The sequence below is a fragment of the Mytilus edulis genome, chromosome 1 (assembly GCF_963676685.1).
Source record: "Mytilus edulis chromosome 1, xbMytEdul2.2, whole genome shotgun sequence".
Taxonomy (NCBI): Eukaryota; Metazoa; Mollusca; class Bivalvia; order Mytilida; family Mytilidae; genus Mytilus; species Mytilus edulis.
Genome location: NC_092344.1, coordinates 62,258,141 through 62,278,606, shown reverse-complemented (window position 1 = coordinate 62,278,606; position 20,466 = coordinate 62,258,141). Strand labels below are relative to the sequence as shown.

Genomic DNA, 20,466 nt, shown 5'->3' with positions numbered 1-20,466 from the left:
GGTCTGTTTCAGTGTGTGGTACGTTTCGGTGTTATGTCGTTGTTCTCCTCTTATATTTAATGCGTTTCCCTCGGTTTTAGTTTGTTACCCCGATTTTGTTTTTTGTCCCTGGATTTATGAGTTTTGAACAGCGGTATACTACTGTTGCCTTTATTTATGAGTTAATATTTAAAACCATAAGATATTAATATAAACCATCTGAGTAGTATTTTTCATTAAACTAGTAAATATAAACTAAAAGTAAAGTTTCATGTACAAAATGTGTATTAGTGTAATTGTGCATTTCTGTGGCACAATAGTTATATTCCTAATTTTATATTCAGGGGTTACTATCATCACTATGTACTGTTGATTCCATCCCATGAGGGGATATTGTTATTGACCTTCGCATCTAAGTGTGAGGTAAGCATTGAGTTGGGTTTTATATGTTTTGCTATCAATGCTTATTATTTTGTTTGCTTATGCTTATTTTTAATTGCTTATGCTTATTTTTAATTGCTTTGCTTTTTCTGAACATTAGCTATTCAGTTTGTTTCGTGTAGAATCTAGTTTTGGATGTAATTGTATTTTTAAGACATTATAATAATTGAATAGTTTGTAGAATCAATAAGCGACTTATTTCAATTAGATTACATTGATATTTTGTAAGAATAACAAAATAAGAGAAAGATTAAGAACTTGTGTTATTTATTTTAAATGGAAATTCATAGAGTTCATATTGTACTCATGTAGAGGCGCATTTGGGGCAGGGTCCCCTCTAAGGCAGCCAGTTGGCCCCCACTTATGAAAATTTCTGGATCCGCCACTGTCATTTTATTATTCTCGAACCGTTGGTTATAATTTTATATTTAATTACAGGGTCTCTTGTTTACAACTTTTCGATATCGTAATAAATAGAATCCAAAACCTGAGAAGTGTTTTATTTTGTGTCTGTTAAAGCCAAGAAAACCACTCGACTTCATGTATACTTGCTCAGTATGCTCTATGTTTACCCATAGTAAATGTTAAACCGAAATTACGACCGCATTCTCTGCAGTTTTTTCTTTCTTTCTGTTTTTCATAAAATTCAATGGTATCTACTGTACGTCTCTGAACTTGTTTTAAAATAATTTAACTTTCTTAATGGTCCCAAAACCAAAATCTTATAAGACTGACAGAGTTATATTCCTCAATTCACTATTTTATTAAAGTTTACGCATACGCGTAAACTTCTTAAAATGGTTCAACTTTTGAAGACACGTGCGCCACTTGAAATGCTTCGTGCTCCTTTCTAAAAGTTGGAAAAAACAGAGCAGAAAAGATCGAAAACCACGGTAAAAATATAACCTATCACTGAATAAATTGTGTATGTCCCAGTTGGCCAATTAGTACTGCAACCAGAGTTCATTTTTTAAAACTTTAATTGTCCGGAAGAACACACACCTAAATTATATATCGATGGAAAGAGGAAAACGTGTACAATAAGAAAAGTTGGGTCGTAAAAATCCAGAGTGGTCACAATTTTGTGAAATTGAGGTCAAAGGTCAGACTTAAAAATATCAACATTTCAACCACAAGGACAAAAAGGAGAAATATTCTGATATTTATTCAATAGAATGCTACAAAAACGATTCAATCATAAGCATATTGTATACACGATGTTAAAACGACAAATTTGACTACTTATATGAAAAGCTGCCATTACAAAATGGCGTTGATTTGGAACCTTCTGATTTTTTTCCATTTATGACATAGCAAAAGAAGAAGTGGCCTTGACCTTTTCACATCCATTAACTTTCATATTGTGTATAATATTTCACTATAGTATATTACAGAATTATTTTCTAAAGTATAAAACACCAGTTTATCAAATTATTTCAATATTTTTTCTATCTTTAAAAAAAACAAAATTCAAGTGCTGAAACAGTGTTTTTAATTTTGCATCTTAAAGGTTGTGTATTTTGTGAAAATTAGTATCTAGTTATAGATAAATACATATTGTGTATTTGCAAAGTCTAGACAGCAGTTATAACACAAAATATACTATAGTCACCCGAGGCGAATGCGAGGTTTAAAAAAGTTGAGTGTAAAACAAAGTCAGTTTGGTGCATGAACATTTTTTAGTGGGATAATCCTGGTAAAAAAGTTAACTCATTAATTTTTTAAGGGAAGGATGAAAAATTATACAATGCAATGCCAATTTTCTAATATCGTAATTCAAAATCAGTCATGATCCTTATATAACTTTTAAAAGCGACACACAATAGCTCAAGTATTCATAAAATAGTGACATGAATCAATCTCTTAGTCATCATATGCGGATTCAGTACGCGTATTAGCATTACAAGACACTTCCCTTTTTTTATAACAACAAGTTCGGCGTAGGACAGAGTTTGTTCAAAGCAAACACAGTTTTTGAGTACAAATGCTAACTGGAGCGTAAATACCGTCATGATTCGGTCAAACTCGTCAGATATAGTCTTACCTTTGCATAGGAAACACAAAAGAAATGTGAGTATAAAGTTTCGATCAATGTTCTTGACCCATATTCCCATATGCATATGCATGATGTATCTGCACTGCAAATCCAAAATGTAATGGGGCGAATGTTGCTACAGAAACGATTGATTTTGTAATAGCCATACATTTACGAATTTTTGTTATCTTTAGGGACAATATACGGTTCAGAAGCGCCTTTGTGTTATTTTTATCAATTAACTAACAAATGAACTTTTGAGCCTAGGCTCCGTGTTGAAGACCAGACCGTGACCTATAATGGTTTACTTTTATAAATTGTGACTTGGATGGTGTGTTGTATCATTGGCACTCATACCACATCTTCCTATATCTATTAACAAGCTATGCGTTTCCATAGAAATACCAAAACGAGGACATATAGCTCATAAGAGCACTGGTGGCAGGGTGAAGTAATTGTTCTTTTTTTAATGTACCCTTAATATTTTCAGACACACCTTGGTGTAATTCTGAAAGTCTTAACATAGACTTCAATTTTCCTGCAGCAGATATGGCATCCCCTAAATTGTGTTCAGAGCTAAACTCTATATTTCATATCCCTTGGCCCCACTGTGTCTGAATTGTAAGGTGTCGCAATATCTAGTTAGTTCTGGAGTTTGGCAGTTTGGTAAGCATCAGAGACAATCTTGGATAAAATTGATCGGTATATATAGAGGATGTGCTATATGAGAAAGGCTTTTTTTATGGAAGAACAAATCACGTCACTAACAATCATTATTAATGAACTGACAGCGAGTTCAAATTCTAATTTTTCAGTAACTGTTTTACTTAATTGCACAGGTGTTGACTTCAATAAGTACTTGGTTATGCATGGATAAATGATTATTCACATTAATAAGCACAACTTAAAAGACTGTCAACACGTTTAGAGGACTCAGTTTTGCGTAGTTTTCTGGGTTTTTTTTAAAGGTTTGTCTTTTACACAAAAACCCTGTTTTCATATCCAAACTACAAGGAAGAAACTGAGCGCGAGATCGTATAAAAGTGTCAGGTTGTGAGGATACATGTCGATCAGTTTGATCACATGTATGGATTTCTGTTGTTTCTACTTTAAAGTTCCCCAAGGGTGACTGGGGAAACGAAATATGGTCACTTGGTCTTCTCCCGACCGGCAGTAAAACGAAGTGGGGCGTTTTGGCTGTGCGGGATGTATCAAGTTCGCAGTCACGTCCGGTCAGAATGGGGACGTTAAGTCCGATGCCTCGTGTAAAGGGAGTGTCACGTTCTTTGCATGTTAAAAACCCTTGCATCAACTCTTTGAGGAGTCCGAAAGTGGCATGTTGCAATGGAAAATTTCTGTCCCAATCCAATATACCATCATTTTCCGGTGGCAGTCTAAATTTTCCCGATCATCATCCCGAATGGCCTCTATTATGACAAAACCTACCTATTGTTTGTATTGTTAACTTGTTCTCGTCCTGAACATGCATGAACTATTTGTCACTGGACGTTAAGCTACCAACAATCAATCAATCAATCTAATTTAAAGACGCACCAATTTTGCCTTCTGGTGCAAGTCTCATAACATCACTAATGATTCGCACAAGGAAAGCAAAATATTAAGAGAAGTTGGTTTTAGCATCACCTTGTCACACACCAAATCTCTGCGAATATAATAGTACCCCCCCCCCACTTGCATGCATATTAATTGCTCTGAGATTAAACATTGACATACAATGTATTTTCACACAATGTCAACTATAGTCATTATTGGTGAAGGAAAAAATAAATGGTGGAGCTGATTGACGGATAGAAAATTTCCGTAATTAAAAAAGGTACAAATGATGTTTTAATTTTTGAGTTTTTGACAAAATTGTTTAGAATTTGCCCAACAAAATTTGCATGCAGTATCGCAATAATATGTTTTGTCCTCTCAAAATTAAATGTCAAATACTATTTTTGAATCATATGTTTTCTCGTTTTCAAAGAAAAACGCGTTAAATTTTTATCTAAAAAACAGCTAACTTTAAGTTTGAAAGTTTTACTTGGAGATGGTATTATATTTATGTCTTCATCATTCCGATGATCCTTGATGATATGTGCATAGAAAATATTTACGAAAATAGCAGGAAATTTAACCAAAAAATATATTTTTGGATTTTAAGGTAACTACCCAAAACCGTAAATTGAGGGGTACCCCCATTAAAGGGATAAAATACAAAAATGTGACCATAGAAACTTTTTACGACCCGACGGAAATTAAAATATAGATATTATTCTATCATTTAAAACAATTTGCAGTCGTGTGTTATTCCGGACCATTAAACTCGTTAACTAAGCGTCTTTTTCGATGTCAGTTGCAGTACTAAATCGTAGTTGGCTTATCGTGACACTATTTTTACCTGGAAATTGATAAATACTAAATATTAACCTGTTTTCGTTGATCTCTGACCCGCACAATCACGCAACTACAAGCTGAACAATGTACACAGGCATCATGGGATAGCGTTCTCGTGTCATACGGCGGTAATTTCAAAAATATTACCGATCTCGAAAATGCTTTAAAATAGAGATTACGCGTAAACGCAATTTTTTTACGGAAATAGGTAAATAAAATTTACTTCTGCCAGTGAGACCCCAGACTGACAGTGCAAAACCCCCAAAAAATATAAAAACGGAGGTCCATCGGATTAAATGTTCGTTGAACGTCCGCGTTAGAATCCGTTTTTTACGGTACTCGTCCGTTCCGTTTTTGTTGTGTATCCTTCACTTGTCCGTGCTATATCTGTTACAGGTCCAATAGACCAATTTGACAACGGACCTCTACTGGACGTATAACATATAAAATGGATGTTCAACGGATAAAACGGATGATTAACAAATGTAATACGGACATTATCCGAAATAGAACGGGAAAATCGGATACATTGTACGTACCCAATTGGAAACGGATAATTGCCAATTGAACATTTTACATCAGAAATGCCATTTTTATGTCAGATTTCTGCAGTGTCAAGATTTATATTATTCTTGATGGAACATGGAGTAAGAGTACGTTTTCACTATCAAGCAGCTCGTTTTCAGACCAGAATGAACTTTAATATTATAAATGTAAACGGTAATGATAAAATTATTTTAAGGTCACGTGTATGCAATTTACATTTCTATCTATTGCCACCTTCAATTTTACGCTTATCCTGTTCATACGTTTTATCCAGTAGGCGTCTGTTCGATGTGTGTTTTTGTACTCTTCCTGTGTATATTCGACGTGGTAGGCATAAATTACGCGCCTGGGTTTTTTTTTTTTTTTGTCATTTCGCAAAAGCACTTCAAACGGATAACACTTATGTCAACAGAAAACCTTTTATCCTTTCCACGTCCCTTCGAGCTACCTTGTAAGGTGTGACTACAGCTTCAGACAGTGAGATATGTTTACATTACTGACAAATTAGAAAATACTATGTTCATTATTTGTCTGTTCAAATAAAAAATAAATGTAAACTATTTTTTGAGGTGGAGTAGTTAACATGAAGACAGGCATTTAATTTTCATATCACTAACAACAAATAGTGGTCATTACAAATAAAAAAAAATAAGTTTATAACATTTATAAACAAATGCTTTCAAAATTCTGAATGCGGAATTCTGAAATATTTGTGAGTTTTCTCGGTTTCCTACGTCATGTGAAACACGACAGTATTTGATAAATTTAAGAAACTCGATTCTATTATTATATATTTTATAATCACGATACACCACTTTACAAACTCAACAGAGCAGAGAATGCACATTTCTTTTTCGTTGTTGTTTCTGTAAACCTATTCGTTGTCTGTTTTGGTAACAATAACATTGGTTAAGGTTAACGTTCATGTGGACCCAAAGGCTGAAATGGCCGTATTTTCACCTCAAAATTTACTCTTGAGTACATACAAACCTGTGCATCTGGAAAAGTATTAAGGCATAGCATGCCCTAGATGAATAGATTTCAAATGCATTGTATGATTTAGAAAATTCATAACTTAACTGGATTTTGCCGTGCACTTTTTTTCGTTCCTGCAGAAGGTGATAAAATTAAGAAATAGTTGAAATTCCCTTGATATAGTCCACCAAGGTACACAGTTTAAATCGCCAATTATTGTCAGGTTTCTATTGTCCATGTCAATCAATATCGCTCACTTCAATTATTACCTGTGGGGAAGTTTTCAAACCGGTTTCCCAACTTAGTTCCTTTTGGCACCTTCTGGAGGAATGAAAAAAAGTGCACTGCAAAATCCTGGTAAGCTTTTAATTTTCTAAATCGTAAAACATATTTGAAATTTATTTATCTAGGGCATGTTTTGCCTGAAATTTTTAACAGATGCGCAGGTTTGTCTGTACTCAGAGTAAATTTTGAGGTGAAAATACGGCCATTTTAGTCACAGGGTCCACCCGAACCTTAATAAATTACAGCTTGTTTGCGGTTCACACATTTAATGTATCAGCAAATCTGAGGATGAAAAAATGAGAATAACTGACTCAAGTAGTGTTGTGTCGTTGTTCTCCTCTTATATTTATGCGTTTCCGTCAGTTTTAGTTTGTTACCCCGATTTTGTTTTTTGTCCATGGATTTATGAGTTTGAACAGCGGTATACTACTGTTGCCTTTATTTATTCAAGAATACTTGAAAATAAATCGTCTGAATATGTACTGAAGTAGTGAGTGTTTTATTTGACTTTCGATTTATCTATACACATGGAAAAAAGTATTGCAACACCAAATTGAAATTGAAATTAAAAAAACACTTTTTATTTTTTTGTGATATAATTTGGTAAAATAGAACTAATTAAACATTATTTAAGTATCACATGAGTTTAATCAATAAATATCGACTCGATAAGTTTGTATCTGCACATGCAGCTACTGTACCCGTAAACAGCAAAACAGATGTTTTCATCCTCATTGTTTTCAACACTTTAAATAACCAAGTTTTTAAAGTTATGTGATTGACACCTTGTAATGGGTCCTCGACAACTCTAAACTGCAGCAAGATGGCAGATTATCAGCATGAGAGAAGCAGGGGTGTCGCTGAAACAACTGCACGTATTTTTGGTCATCACCATTCCACTATAAGTCGTTTTGAGAATAAAAATAAGGCACTAAACAATGTTAAAGACCTTCCGAGATAAAGAAGACCCCCTATACCATTTGCTAGGGAAAATCAAGCATAATGAAGGTTGGTCAGAAGGAAACCCATTGCATACAATACAATTCTAAAAAGAGAGTTGTGGGCATACAGGAGCCTTTTAACAAGAACTGTTCGAGATCGACTCATCGCTACTGGTTATCGTGCGATAAGACCATTTCGGAGACATTTGCTTACGAACAGACACACAGTTTTCCGTATCCAATGTAGTGAGGAGCTCGCTAAAGTTGAAAATTAGCATCGTGGAGGAAGATCCATTGTTCCAATGGAATTCGGTTCATCTTCCTTGGACGGATCGTAGCCCGGATTTGAACCATATCGAGCATATATGGGACACTATTGGGCGGAACGTGCGCGAAAGGACACCCCAGTTCAAACACATCATGAAATAAACAATGCCCTTCATCAGAAATGGTTGCTGCTACCTTAGCAACAAATAAGTCGATTTTTGGCAAGAATCAGGAGACGTTTAGATGCGGTTATCCGTTTGAATGGAGGCTGCGCACAAAGTACTAATTCTTTGGCGTATAACGATCAACCATGATGTGAACAGTCATCTGAAGATTAATTTTGAAATGTCTGACATTGTAAAGTTCGACTACAGTAAAAGTTGTAAAATGCATTTTTTTGTACAAAAAACACTTCATTTTGTTATTAAAATTGTGGTTATATAAATCATTTGTTTTCAAACATTTTTTGTTTGTTTCAATGCCAATGTTATCATAAACTATGTTTTAATAATATTATACAAATATTTTATTATATTTCATCCAAAAAAAGAGGCTGATTTTTCAAATTTTTTAAAATCAAGGTGTTGCAATACTTTTTTCCATGTGTATATAAATGTATCGTTCTTCAACAAATATTTTTATCAATTGCTGTTTTGATAAGGTATATAATTAGACATATTTTCAAGTATATCCCAACTAATTCAGACAGCATGTGTACTTTTCATTAATACCTCTAGAAGACTAATGTTACACTCAAGTTATTTAAAGATGCTTAGTGAGGAGTCTGTAATACAGTGGTTTTCATTTGTTGCTGTGTTACCTATTTGTTTTTGTCATTTTTTTGTACATTAATCAGGCCTTAATTTTCACGTTTGAATTGATTTACATTTGTCATCTCGTGGTCTTTTATAGCTGACTATGATGTATGGGCTTTGTACATTGTTGCAGGTCACACATGTACGGTGACCTATAGTTCACTGGGGTAAAGCTGATGACCGTAACTGCATTCACGGTCATCCCAAGATGTCGGATGAAAAATTAGGTCAGTTTCTGTATTGTCTGTTAAAGTGTTTCTATATCATTTTCTTGACAAATCATACATTGAAACGATGTAAATTTATAAAAGAATCACTCGGAAATCACTAATTACTTCTGAGAAATGTGCATGAAACGGGAAATTCGATTTGAAAAAATCGCCAAGATGACCGTAAATCACAATCGAGATGACCGTAACAGAATCAGCGATTCATAACAAGGCTGACCGTAACTGCTTTTAAGATGACCGTAATTTGTAAATGATGACCGTAACTTTTAAAGGATGACCCTCAATTCTAAGAAATATCCGTATTTATATAACTATCTTTTTGTATCAAATGATTAATCGTGTTGGTATACACATATTAATATGAAAGTTTTATCCTATAGGTAGAAGAAAATAAGACGTGCTTCAAATGCAAAGATTACCATATGTATCTTTTTTACAGTAGAGGGTTCAATTTTTAAAATGAATTTGCCAAAAGACATGCGGTGCACAGCCTTCAACTGCTCGACAAAAGATTTTTGTTTGTTTCTGGGATTCCTTTTAATGACATATAATAAATACACATTTTTAAAAATGCCAAAAAATTGCATGTACACCCATTGATATTATATCGTCTTTCATTTTGTCGTGCAAATAAAATAACAGAAATATTTTGAAAATATCATTCGAATAAACTAGTGAAGGTGAGCTCCAGCAAAGTAGATCCTTAAAATAGTATTGTACGAAAAGCATATCACAAGGCGGAACGTTGTCAATTTGTATATATACAGAAATGTTATTCATACAGTCAGGATTCTACTTCTTCAAAATTATCTCCCCATTACGCCAGTTCATGCTCACAGTCGTAGAAATGGAAGCCATTGTAGGGATGACGCTCTGCCAATTTTGCTCTTGAAAACTGATAAATTTATCCACATGGCACCATTACGATCGATCGTTATATGTCAGTTATATTTTAAAATACAAATGTATCTACTAGCTAATGAGCATTAGTTAATGATCTTGTCTGCATTGATTCAACTTAAAAATATTGTCTGTTTGGATGTCAGATGGAATTTTTGAAAATTCTTAAGCATTTAAAAAAATTCTAATTAAATATTTCGTGGAAGGGCAGACTAAACATTTTCAGTGTTTGAAGATTATAAACCCTAGTTATCACACACACATTTTCATCATCCAAATTAAAAGACTGTCGTCAAGTACTTTTAGAAAAAATAGCTAGCTATTCGAACACACCTACTCTGTTTTTGTGATTCATTAGATAGGTATCTCAATTGACCCATATATTTCATCTTTTCGTACTGTCATTTTTTTACGTTATAAAGTCAACCTGTAGCTTTGATATAATAATGATAGAATCTGAAGCGAGATGCTATATAAAATACTCTTGCTTTGTACGTTTTAAAGACAAAATATACACCCCAAACATGCCCTAACATAAAAAGGTGCACTCGATTTTTCTCTTTTCGATACAATCGTTACCTGTTTTGGGGAATTTTTTCTTGATTCACATAATGGAAGGGCAGACACGAAAATTTCTGAACTAAAAGATTGATATGTTCTCCATCCGTGATAAAAAAAAAATCGGAGGTTATGCATTTTCTACATCCAACTTATAGATACTATATATAAAAGAGAAGATGTGGTATTTTTGCCAATGAGACAGCTATCCAGAAAAGACCAAAATGACACAAACATTAACAACTATAGGTAACCGTAAGGCCTTCAACAATGAGCAAAGCCCATACCGCATAGTCAGCTATAAAAGGCCCCGATAAGAACCATGTCGTCGACTTGATATCTTATTGTTTTGCATTACTATGTAATAGATACATTGAAAACTTATGCAAATGGTGTTTTTAAAATAAGAAAATTGTCGTTTTATTTGTTTCTATTAACTTTTTAAAATTTTGTTACTATATCAAACATTACAGTTAACTTTTATCGCTTTCTCGATAAACACAGACCTTCGATTCTTTTGTTCTATTTCAAAAGTGTTTCCGCCTGCATATATCAAGACAAATTAAGATTTTAATCTGCTTCCTCTGGACCCATACACATGGGCTCGATTACCAAATTTAATGTTTTTAATGCTCCATTTATTGGCATTATGTTTTTCTGGTCTGTGCGTACGTTCGTCCATTCGTCTGTTTGTTTGTCCGTTTGTCCAGCTTCAAGTTAAATAAAATTGAAACTTAGTACACATTTTCCCTATGGAATGATCTTTTTAATTCTAATGCCAAATTACAGTTTTATCCCATTTTCATAGTCCACTAAACATAGAAAATGATAGTGTAGATGAGGCATCCGTGTACTAGGGACACATTCATGTTTCTTCAAATTTTCGTCGTATCGCTGTAAATTTGTGTTAAAATTTTAACGTCGATATCAATAAATATTTCATTGTTTACGAGAAATATGCAATTTACTATCATTGTTATAAATCCTAAATATGGCCAATTATATCTATACTATTAAACGAGAAGACCTCATTTTGGGTGTCGCTTCTCTTCTTTCCACAATTAATTGATCAACACGCCTCTGTGTCCTATAGGTACAGTGCATAGTGCCATTTGTCATCCATTCATATGATTATTCAGATTGACTTATTTTTGGAGAAAAACGAGAAAAAAGGCATCCGGATATTGTCCCGTCATTGGACGAAATTTTAAGTAAGATTATACTTCCGGTTTGCGTTTTTCTGTATACTTTGAACGTACATATACAAAGAATAAAGTGTATTTTCAGAATTCTATCTGCTATCATTTTCAAGTTTACTATCCAAGGCAGTCACAGAGTTTATTAAATAGAGAGGGTCTGTATACTATATCAATGACCACTATGGATCGATTAGTAAAGTAAATACATGTACACTATATTTATATAGTAATGAATGTTCATAATATACAGATAAGCGCTAAAAATATTCATGTGAACTTTTGATACCTTTTCTGAAATTCTCCAGTCATTAAATCTTTTACAAAAATCATTGATTACAAAAAAAGAAGATGTGGTATATGATTGCCGTGTTGAGACAACTCTCCACAAGAGACCAATATGACACAGATATTAACAATTATAGGTTACCGTACGACCTTCAACAACGAGCAAAGCCCATACTCAGCTTTAAAAGGCCCCGAACTGACAATGTAAAACAATTCAAACCAGAAAACTAGCGGCCTTATTTATGTACAAAAAAATGAACGAAAAACAAATATGTAACACATAAACAAACAACAACCACTGAATTACAGGCTCCTTACTTGAATGTTCATAACATACTAAATGTATGTTCATATTGAAATTGATAGAAAACCAAAAAATGGGAATATTGGAAATAAAGGAGGAGGGATAAAAAAAAAAGCATTTTCCTGTCCCCAATAACCTATGACTTATGATACTTTTGCTGAAATTCTCCAGTCATTAAATATTTTTCAAAATTCTTCCAACAACACTTTACATACTTGAAACTACGCTTTGAATGCCCGCGATTTCGCGGGTGTGTTAAGAAATTTATGAAACATATTTATATCCGCTAACCGAGCCCCTATTGAGATCGACAAACTCAACAAAAAAGCTTTGAATACAATACGGATATTTCTTAGAATTGATGGTCATCCTATAAAAGTAACGGTCGTCCTATATAAATTACAGTCAGTCTTTACAAATTACGGTCAGTCTTTACAAATTACGGTCATCCTTTACAAGTTACGGTCATCTTTTTACCAATCACGGTCATCCTTGTTTTATGTTACGGTCATCTTGAAAATATTTTGATTATGATTTACGGTCATCTTAACGATTTTTTCAAATCGAATTTCCCGTTTCATGCACATTTCTCGGAAGTAATTAGTGATTTTCGAGTGATTCTTTTATAAATTTACATCGTTTCAATGTATGATTTGTAAAGAAAATGATATAGAAACACTTTAACAGACAATACAGAAACTGACCTAATTTTTCATCCGACATCTTGGGATGACCGTGAATGCAGTTACGGTCATCAGCTTTACCCCAGTGTATAGTTGTAATTAATTTCTGTGTCATGTTTTTTGTGAAGAGTTGTCCCATTGACAATCAAACCACATCTTCTTTTTCATGCTAAGTCCGGTTAATATATTATTATTATTCTTAAACTCGAACAAAAAAGCCTTACAAAATTATTAGTCAAAATGGGAAAGCAATTTCTAATGAAAAATAAAACAGATAATGAAGGGTTTAATCCATAACGATAACAAAATAAAAATACTTCATTTTTCTAATTTTTGGATTAAGAAAATTTACAGCAGCATTAACCGATAACGGAAATTGTATAAGAGTTTGAATAATAAATTGCAATTAAATCAGAAAATAAATAATACAATGAGAGATTATTTGCTTTTTATCTCTTTAGTTGTGGTCTTTTGGTATGTATTCAAATATCTTGCTACATTTTAAATTCTTATTCACAGTATCATCTCAAAAACTTTAATAATAACGATATGCCGCCAATGTCGAATGGTTATATATAACACGAATAGAAACAAACGAACTGCGAACAAATCCCTAATCACAAGTGACAAGCTAACAAATATATTAACATTAAAAGAGAAACAAATTAGCGAAGCAAAACCTAACAAGCATTATATATGTTGTTTAAATTTCAGGGACATGAAGACCAATATCAAGTTTTTTCTACCATGTTTGTTCGTTGGGGCATTGACTTATATAGTATATACGAATTTCATTCCCTCCAGTGGGAATGGTAATACTATATGGAAGCTATTTCAATATTACAAACAAGTAAGTTAGAAACTCATTCAGTAGCTTATTCAAACATAGTTTAAAAGTCTATCCTTTCAGTCACCTCAAAACCAGAAGAAACGATGGCCGAAATTAAGAACGACGATAAGCAGAACCACACCACAAAAAAATTAAAGTAAAACAAAACAACATCCAAACTCCAGAAAATCAAAAACAAAACAACATCCAAACTCCAGAAAATCAGAGACCAAGTGACGCAGACCCTACCATAAACCAGAGTTTTTATGGTGAAATTTCGATATCAGCATATTCTGCTAATTATGCATACTAGTTGTAACTCTTTAAGTGTTGAATATTTAAAGCAAGCTTGTCTTTATTTAGGTGTTTATTTTACACAACTCTTTACTTCTATCTGTGTTTATAAATGTAAATGACAGGAAACATATTTGAATATCTGACATGTTAACTGCTAAAACATGTTCGATGTTTCTAGATTTTGTCTTTTTTTTTTTTTGGTAAACAACATTAAAGTCACTTAGTACAGGATTTTTTTCAGAAAAAAGTACAATACAAACGTTTAATTTAACATTGCTTTTGGAAGAGGAGCACTAATATTACGAGTAACATGTTGAGTAAGCTTTCTAATATTGATAATTCAGTCTTGAATAAACATGATCGACGTTTATCTGAAAACATTAACTGAATCTCTTAGATTGATATTCTGCCAATTATTACCTCACCATGTCGATTTGATGAAAGTTATCATAAACAGGCAGAAGATGTTAACTAGAGGCTCTTACAAATAAATCATGACAAAACTATGTATTGATGATTTTGTTTCGCTAGTCATTTATTCTGTTTAGTTTCTATTTTTTTTTTACATTTTGCTTATAACATAAAAAGAGGTAAACAAATCCTAATTTAAGGGCAACCACTCACATACAGTCTACTAAAAATGAATGAGGTTGTTAAATTTGATAAACGCCTGTTTGTGATTCTTTGTTACTTTTGTTTGTTTTTATAGTGATTATGATGAAAACACAATGTTGTACGCTGTACCCCCATTTTTTTTTTACATTTTTACCCTTGTGGCTATTTGTTTTGTTCACGCATCGTTGTTAATATAATGGAATATGATGCGACTGTCATACTAGAGAGAGGTTTAGCTAGCTATACAACCAGGTTCAGTGTTTCATTTTCTACTAACGAAAATGCCTGTTGTACCAAATCAGGAATATGACAGTTGTTATCCATTCCTTTGATGTGATTGAACTTTCAATTTTGCCATTTGATTAGGAGCGTTGCTTTTATTTTTCATCGGACTTCAGTATAGTTGTGATATTAATAGCTTCATCGGTATAATTTGACTTGTGAATACGTCTTACCTTGCGGATTTTTATTTTCGGTTTGAAGTGTCTATTTATCTATTGCAATGTTTCTCATATAAATAACACAAGATAAAATAAGGTAAAAATCGTCATTTAAGGGTTTTAACTCTACTGAGGAGTCGTCTGACGATTTACATCATTTCTCTTAATTGTAGATCAATCTTGCTGATCCTTTTTGCTAATTTCAGTTCCTATCTAAAATTATATTTTTTTACGATTGGTAAAAATCTTTTAATCAGGAGTTGCTAACCGATTTCCTGCATGTTGTCTACATTGTAGATCTTGTTTAGAAAATAATTTGTACTGATTTAAGTTTCTTATTATTTATCATCAATTTAAGATATTTGGTAAAACTGCAAACTAATGGTAATAGTCGTCATCAAAGGGCAATAACTCTAATAAGTTGTCAACTTACGATTTTGACTATGTTTACTTATTTGCAATACTTGTCTTGCTGAAAACGTTTGCATGTTAATGTTTCTTTGTTATTTTAAGGATACAACTCCTACAATAGTTGGTCTTAAAGTTTGTAGAGTTCAACATTCTGAATATTTTTGCCCATTTAAAATTTTCTCTATTTATAAACATTTTCCAAAGAATAGACACCACTTTAATGATATCATTATGTCCTTTCTTTAGCCATGGTGGCTATGTTGGTTTGCAGTCCCGTATACATTTTAAAACTTGACAAACCTACATATTATAATGATTGTGGGCCGAGTAGTTTCAGAGGAGATTTTTTGTAAAAGTTAACGGACGCCGACGAATGACGAACGCAGAGTGAAAAAAAGGCCTGCCGAGTTAAAGGGATATAAAAAAATAGTATTTTTAATTTTTACAATCTTAACTTCGGTTGATATCACGGTAGAGCTTATAATTATGAAATAAATTAACACACAAAAAATTTGAGCACTGTACCAAATGAAATTTTGCATGACTATGCTACTGCTCAGAACCTATCTTAGTCTTTGATTTTGCATTATGAATTACGAATTTAAAAAAAAAATGGAAGTATGTTCTAAAATGCCACACATACCAAAGTAATGATGTACATATTTGGTGTTTGAGGCCAGCTTACGAATACTTCACTTGTAAATTGTCCTCTGTGTTGTATATTCATTTAACATAAATTTGTTAAAAATAGAATAAAGAATGCAATAACTTTCATAGAACTGATATTGTCTATATGTGTTAGCTTGATTACAGTGATCATTGAACTATATGAGAACAATGATATTTGTAATTATTCAGGAGAGGAATATAGACTCAGCCCAAAGTGAGTTGAAACACAATAAAGACAAAGCCAATGGAGATTTTAATCCAAAAAAGAACGTTGATTTCATAAGAGCTGTAAGATGCGTTACATTATTTATAGACAATTAGATCAATATATTACAATAAGAGTAACGTGAATTTAAAAACAAAATGGAAGTATGTTCTAAAATTCCACACGTACCAAAGTATTAATTCATATATTTGGTGTTTGAGGCCAGCTTACAAATACTTCATTTGTTCATTTGTTAATTGTCCTCTGTGTTGTATATTCATTTAACATATATTTGTTAAAAATAGAATAAAGAATGCAATAACTTTCATAGAACTGATATTGTCTATATGTGTTAGCTTGATTACAGTGATCATTGAACTATATGAGAACAATAATATTTGTATTATTCAGGAGAGAAATATAGACTCAACCCAAAGTGAAATGAAACACAATAAAGACAAAGCCAATGGAGATTTTAATCCAAAAAGGGACGTTAATTGCATAAGAGCTGTAAGATGCGTTACATTATTTATAGACAATTAGATCAATATATTACAATAAGTGTAACATCTGTCGACTAAATTGACTATAAACCAATGATATGAAAACGATCTTAACACTCTTAAATACCCACTATAAATATTCAGTCTACAAGAGAATATGTGTAACAGCTAAAGTCCGCATCTGGAAGTGTTGAAGACCCATTGGTGGACTTCAGTTGTTTTGTATTTTTTGGTCGGGTTGTTGTGTCTTTGACATATTATCCATTTCTATTCTCAATTTCTTCAAAACTGTATAAATTGATAGGAAGAAAGGTAATATTTGCTCACGATTTGGTTAAGCTTACTAGCAAGAGGAACTTATCACATCATGTATGACACTTACTCGTTTGAGTCACACTTGAAAAACATTTGGAAAGTCAAACATAGTACATACACACACTCAACACTAGTTTATTCTGCATGTTTAAATCTCATCAAATCAATAGAGACACTAAATTCAATGTTAAAGACATGTTGGAATCACATTAACTAAAATAGTGCGAGACAAAGTGCTTTTGTGGCATGGTTTTCCTAGCAAGCACATCTTCGATCACAATGTGTTTTGCAATGTTTTACCTGCTTTACTAATTTGTTAATTTCAGATTGAAAAATTCAGAAATAAAGATGATACTTTTTTCATTCCACCCGACGTTAAGTTAGCAGCACTACCCAACAGTGTTAGTGAATGTCTTTATCAAAGGTAATACTTTCTTACACTTCACAATAACAATCAATTATTATTAGCCTGTCTAATTCTGTTGATATATGTCAATGTATAAAGTTACTGAACATTTCAACTTTAAAATTTACCGATGGAAAGTAGTAATTTGTTACATTGCAGTTGTAACTACATATATCTTCTAAAATATTGCACGACTGAAATTTGGAAGAAAGGGTATTCTGCATTTATTCAGTGACATCACTATTAAAAATGTCAATATCACATAATACAAAATCAGTGTTTACGAATTTGTGTAATAGAATATTAGTTTTCAATGAATTAAATGTTTATATTCATATTTGTATTAATCAACTTGTATTGTATCAACAAAATTTTGTGATCCCCTTTTACGGTATTATAGAATATATGTTTCAGTTATGTGCTTCAGTGTAAGGGTGGGGTGAACATTTAATAAATAATATAAGGTTTGAAGTAAGACTGAGTTGGTGTTCTTGTGTATAGGAATATGTATAAAGTTTAACATGATTTCGACATTGCGAGATGAACCTGTGAGACATAAAGAAAATGCCCGTGTCCAGAAGTAATCTTTCGAACTATGTTAATCATTTGTCATTCCGAAACACAGGCTTTGCAAAACATACGTGATTGATCGATTTCTTGTAGAGAAGTATACGCATATACAGGTATGATATATGTCATAAAATCTCCCTGTTGATTATATATATAAGGCACATGGGGTAATTTAGATCCAAGTGAATATATTTGATGAATAGGTTTAGTGTAATATTACTTACTTACTTATCCTCTTCGCTCCAATCTGAGCATAAGGTCAACACAATGTAATATTGATTAAGATTAATACACTGGTATTTTAGTTTTCATTTGATATGTTTTGTATTCGCTACCGAAGGCGGTACAGTGATCCATAATTGCTTATATTTTTGTCACGTGAGCACTCGTATATAATTTATACAGTTGTCTCATTCATAATTATGTCGCATCCATTTCCTATTTTTATAGACATCAAAACTTGCATCAGTGCGTTTGATTCTTGTTGTCATTGTTGAATATTGTATATTGCTCTATAGTTCTTAACATCCTTACCCTTTGGTATTTTGTGGGTAGTTGCTCATTGGCACCACATAACATCTCCTTAAATATTACCAATATGTATAACCTTTTTTCCGACGTAGTCGGAAATAGTTTCGGTGTGTGCCCTTTGCACTTAAGGACCCTTAACTATGGCAACAGAATACATATGCTCGAAAATCCTTTCTGTGATTGGACAAAATGCAGTCATGGTGGGTGATTTGGTTGTGTTTAAAAAAACGTCTCGTTTATTATATCGTGATGGAAAGCAAGTGAAAAACTATAAATATTTGAACTAGATCTTACAAAGATTTATATTTTTATTAAAACAATTGTTTCTCCAATAGCTCTTTGCATCCGTGACAGCTGTTTATTCGGGACAATTATATAATTTTTAATGTCAACTTTGTTGTACGAACGTACATGACTTTTAGAACGCACCTACGCATGTGAGATCTCCGCGGGGTTTTGGTGAATGTAAACAGAAAAATACGAGGACCGAGAATACTGAACACAAACAGAGAAAACGTTATTTGAATGGTATCTTTATGCTTCTGAGGGTTATCGAAATGATAGTTTTAAACATATACTCAAATTTAAATACGTCGGATATCTTTTTTAAAGATAGTTCTTGTTCATTATAATAAGGATAATGTATTTTAAATGTAGGACAGAACTCACTAGACAAAATGATATAAGAAACTTGCGGCTCTAAAGAGCTCACCTTGGTCTTTGTGCATATTAAACAAAGGACACAGATGAATTCATGACAAAATTGTGTTTTGGTGATGATGATGTGATTTTAGATATTACTTTACTGAACACTCTTGCTGTTAACAATATATTTATATATCTAATGCACTTTGCCCAGTCGTTAGAGAGAAAAACATTTTGTAAAAAATTTTCCAAAATTTATGAAATTGTTAAAATTGACTATAAAAGCCAATCACTCCTTAAGGAGTTAATTGACCATTTTGCTCATGTTGACTTATTTGTAGATCTTACTTTGCTGAACATTATTGCTGTTTTAAGTTTATCTCTATCTATAAATAATATTCAAGATAATAACCAAAAACGGCAAACTTTCCTTAAAATTACCAATTCAGGGGTGGCAACTCAACAACCAGTTGTCCTATTCATCTGAAAATGTCAGGGCAGATAGATGTTGACTTGATAAGCAAATATATCCATGTCAGATTTGCTCTAAATGCTTTGGTTTCAGAGTTATAAGCCAAAATCTACATCCCCCCTCCCATGTTCTATGTTTAGCCATTGCGGTCATCTTGGTTGGCTGGCCTAGTCAGCGAACACACTTTTAGGCAGTTAAGCTGCCTTATTCGAGCACCCTGGATTTGTGTTCTACCCAATTAATGCTGAAATACGTACCATTGTTATTATCTAGCTGGATATTATGTTATTTATAACTTATTGGACAGTTTTTTCATAATTTTAATTCTGGATTACAAAAACTATGACCAGAAAAACCTTAAATGATCGTCGAATTTCCCAAAAGTTTTGAAGTTGCACATAGGAAGTAGAGCACATAAGGAATCCTTATGTAGTTTATTATCCCCTGAGCTTTTGGCTAAGAAGTCAAAGAACTAATCTATGAAATATTTAATCGCCGAAAATCTCTAAAGACAAGTAGTTTAGATTTCCCAAATGGCAAAAGTCGTAGGAATATTGTTTGTCGTCAATACATAGTCTACTACGTCAGTAGTCTATTAAAATAAGTTCAACTGTTCACGCTGTTGGTGGCAATTTTGAATTAGAAGACAACATTTTCGTATCTTTTCAATTTGGAGACAGGGGTTCAAATTAGAGGTGGTCCGAGGTCTGCGACCTTC

At 32.8% G+C, this 20,466-nt stretch overlaps 1 protein-coding gene across 2 annotated transcripts in view; it reads left to right on the top strand.

Moving 5' to 3' along the window:
- Positions 1-325: 325 nt before the first annotated feature.
- LOC139515063 (uncharacterized) overlaps positions 326-20,466 on the top strand; it is a 42,275-nt gene continuing 22,134 nt past the window's right edge. The window contains exons 1-4 of one of the 2 annotated variants that reach the window (XM_071304625.1): positions 326-402; positions 13,555-13,690; positions 16,291-16,389; positions 17,451-17,548. In XM_071304625.1, coding sequence (XP_071160726.1) covers positions 13,559-13,690; positions 16,291-16,389; positions 17,451-17,548 — 329 coding nt within the window. In that variant the 5' untranslated portion in view covers positions 326-402; positions 13,555-13,558. Of the gene's footprint in view, positions 403-13,554; positions 13,691-16,290; positions 16,390-16,674; positions 16,817-17,450; positions 17,549-20,466 lie in introns of those variants that run through there. The other variant, XM_071304633.1, reaches the window with a different exon arrangement.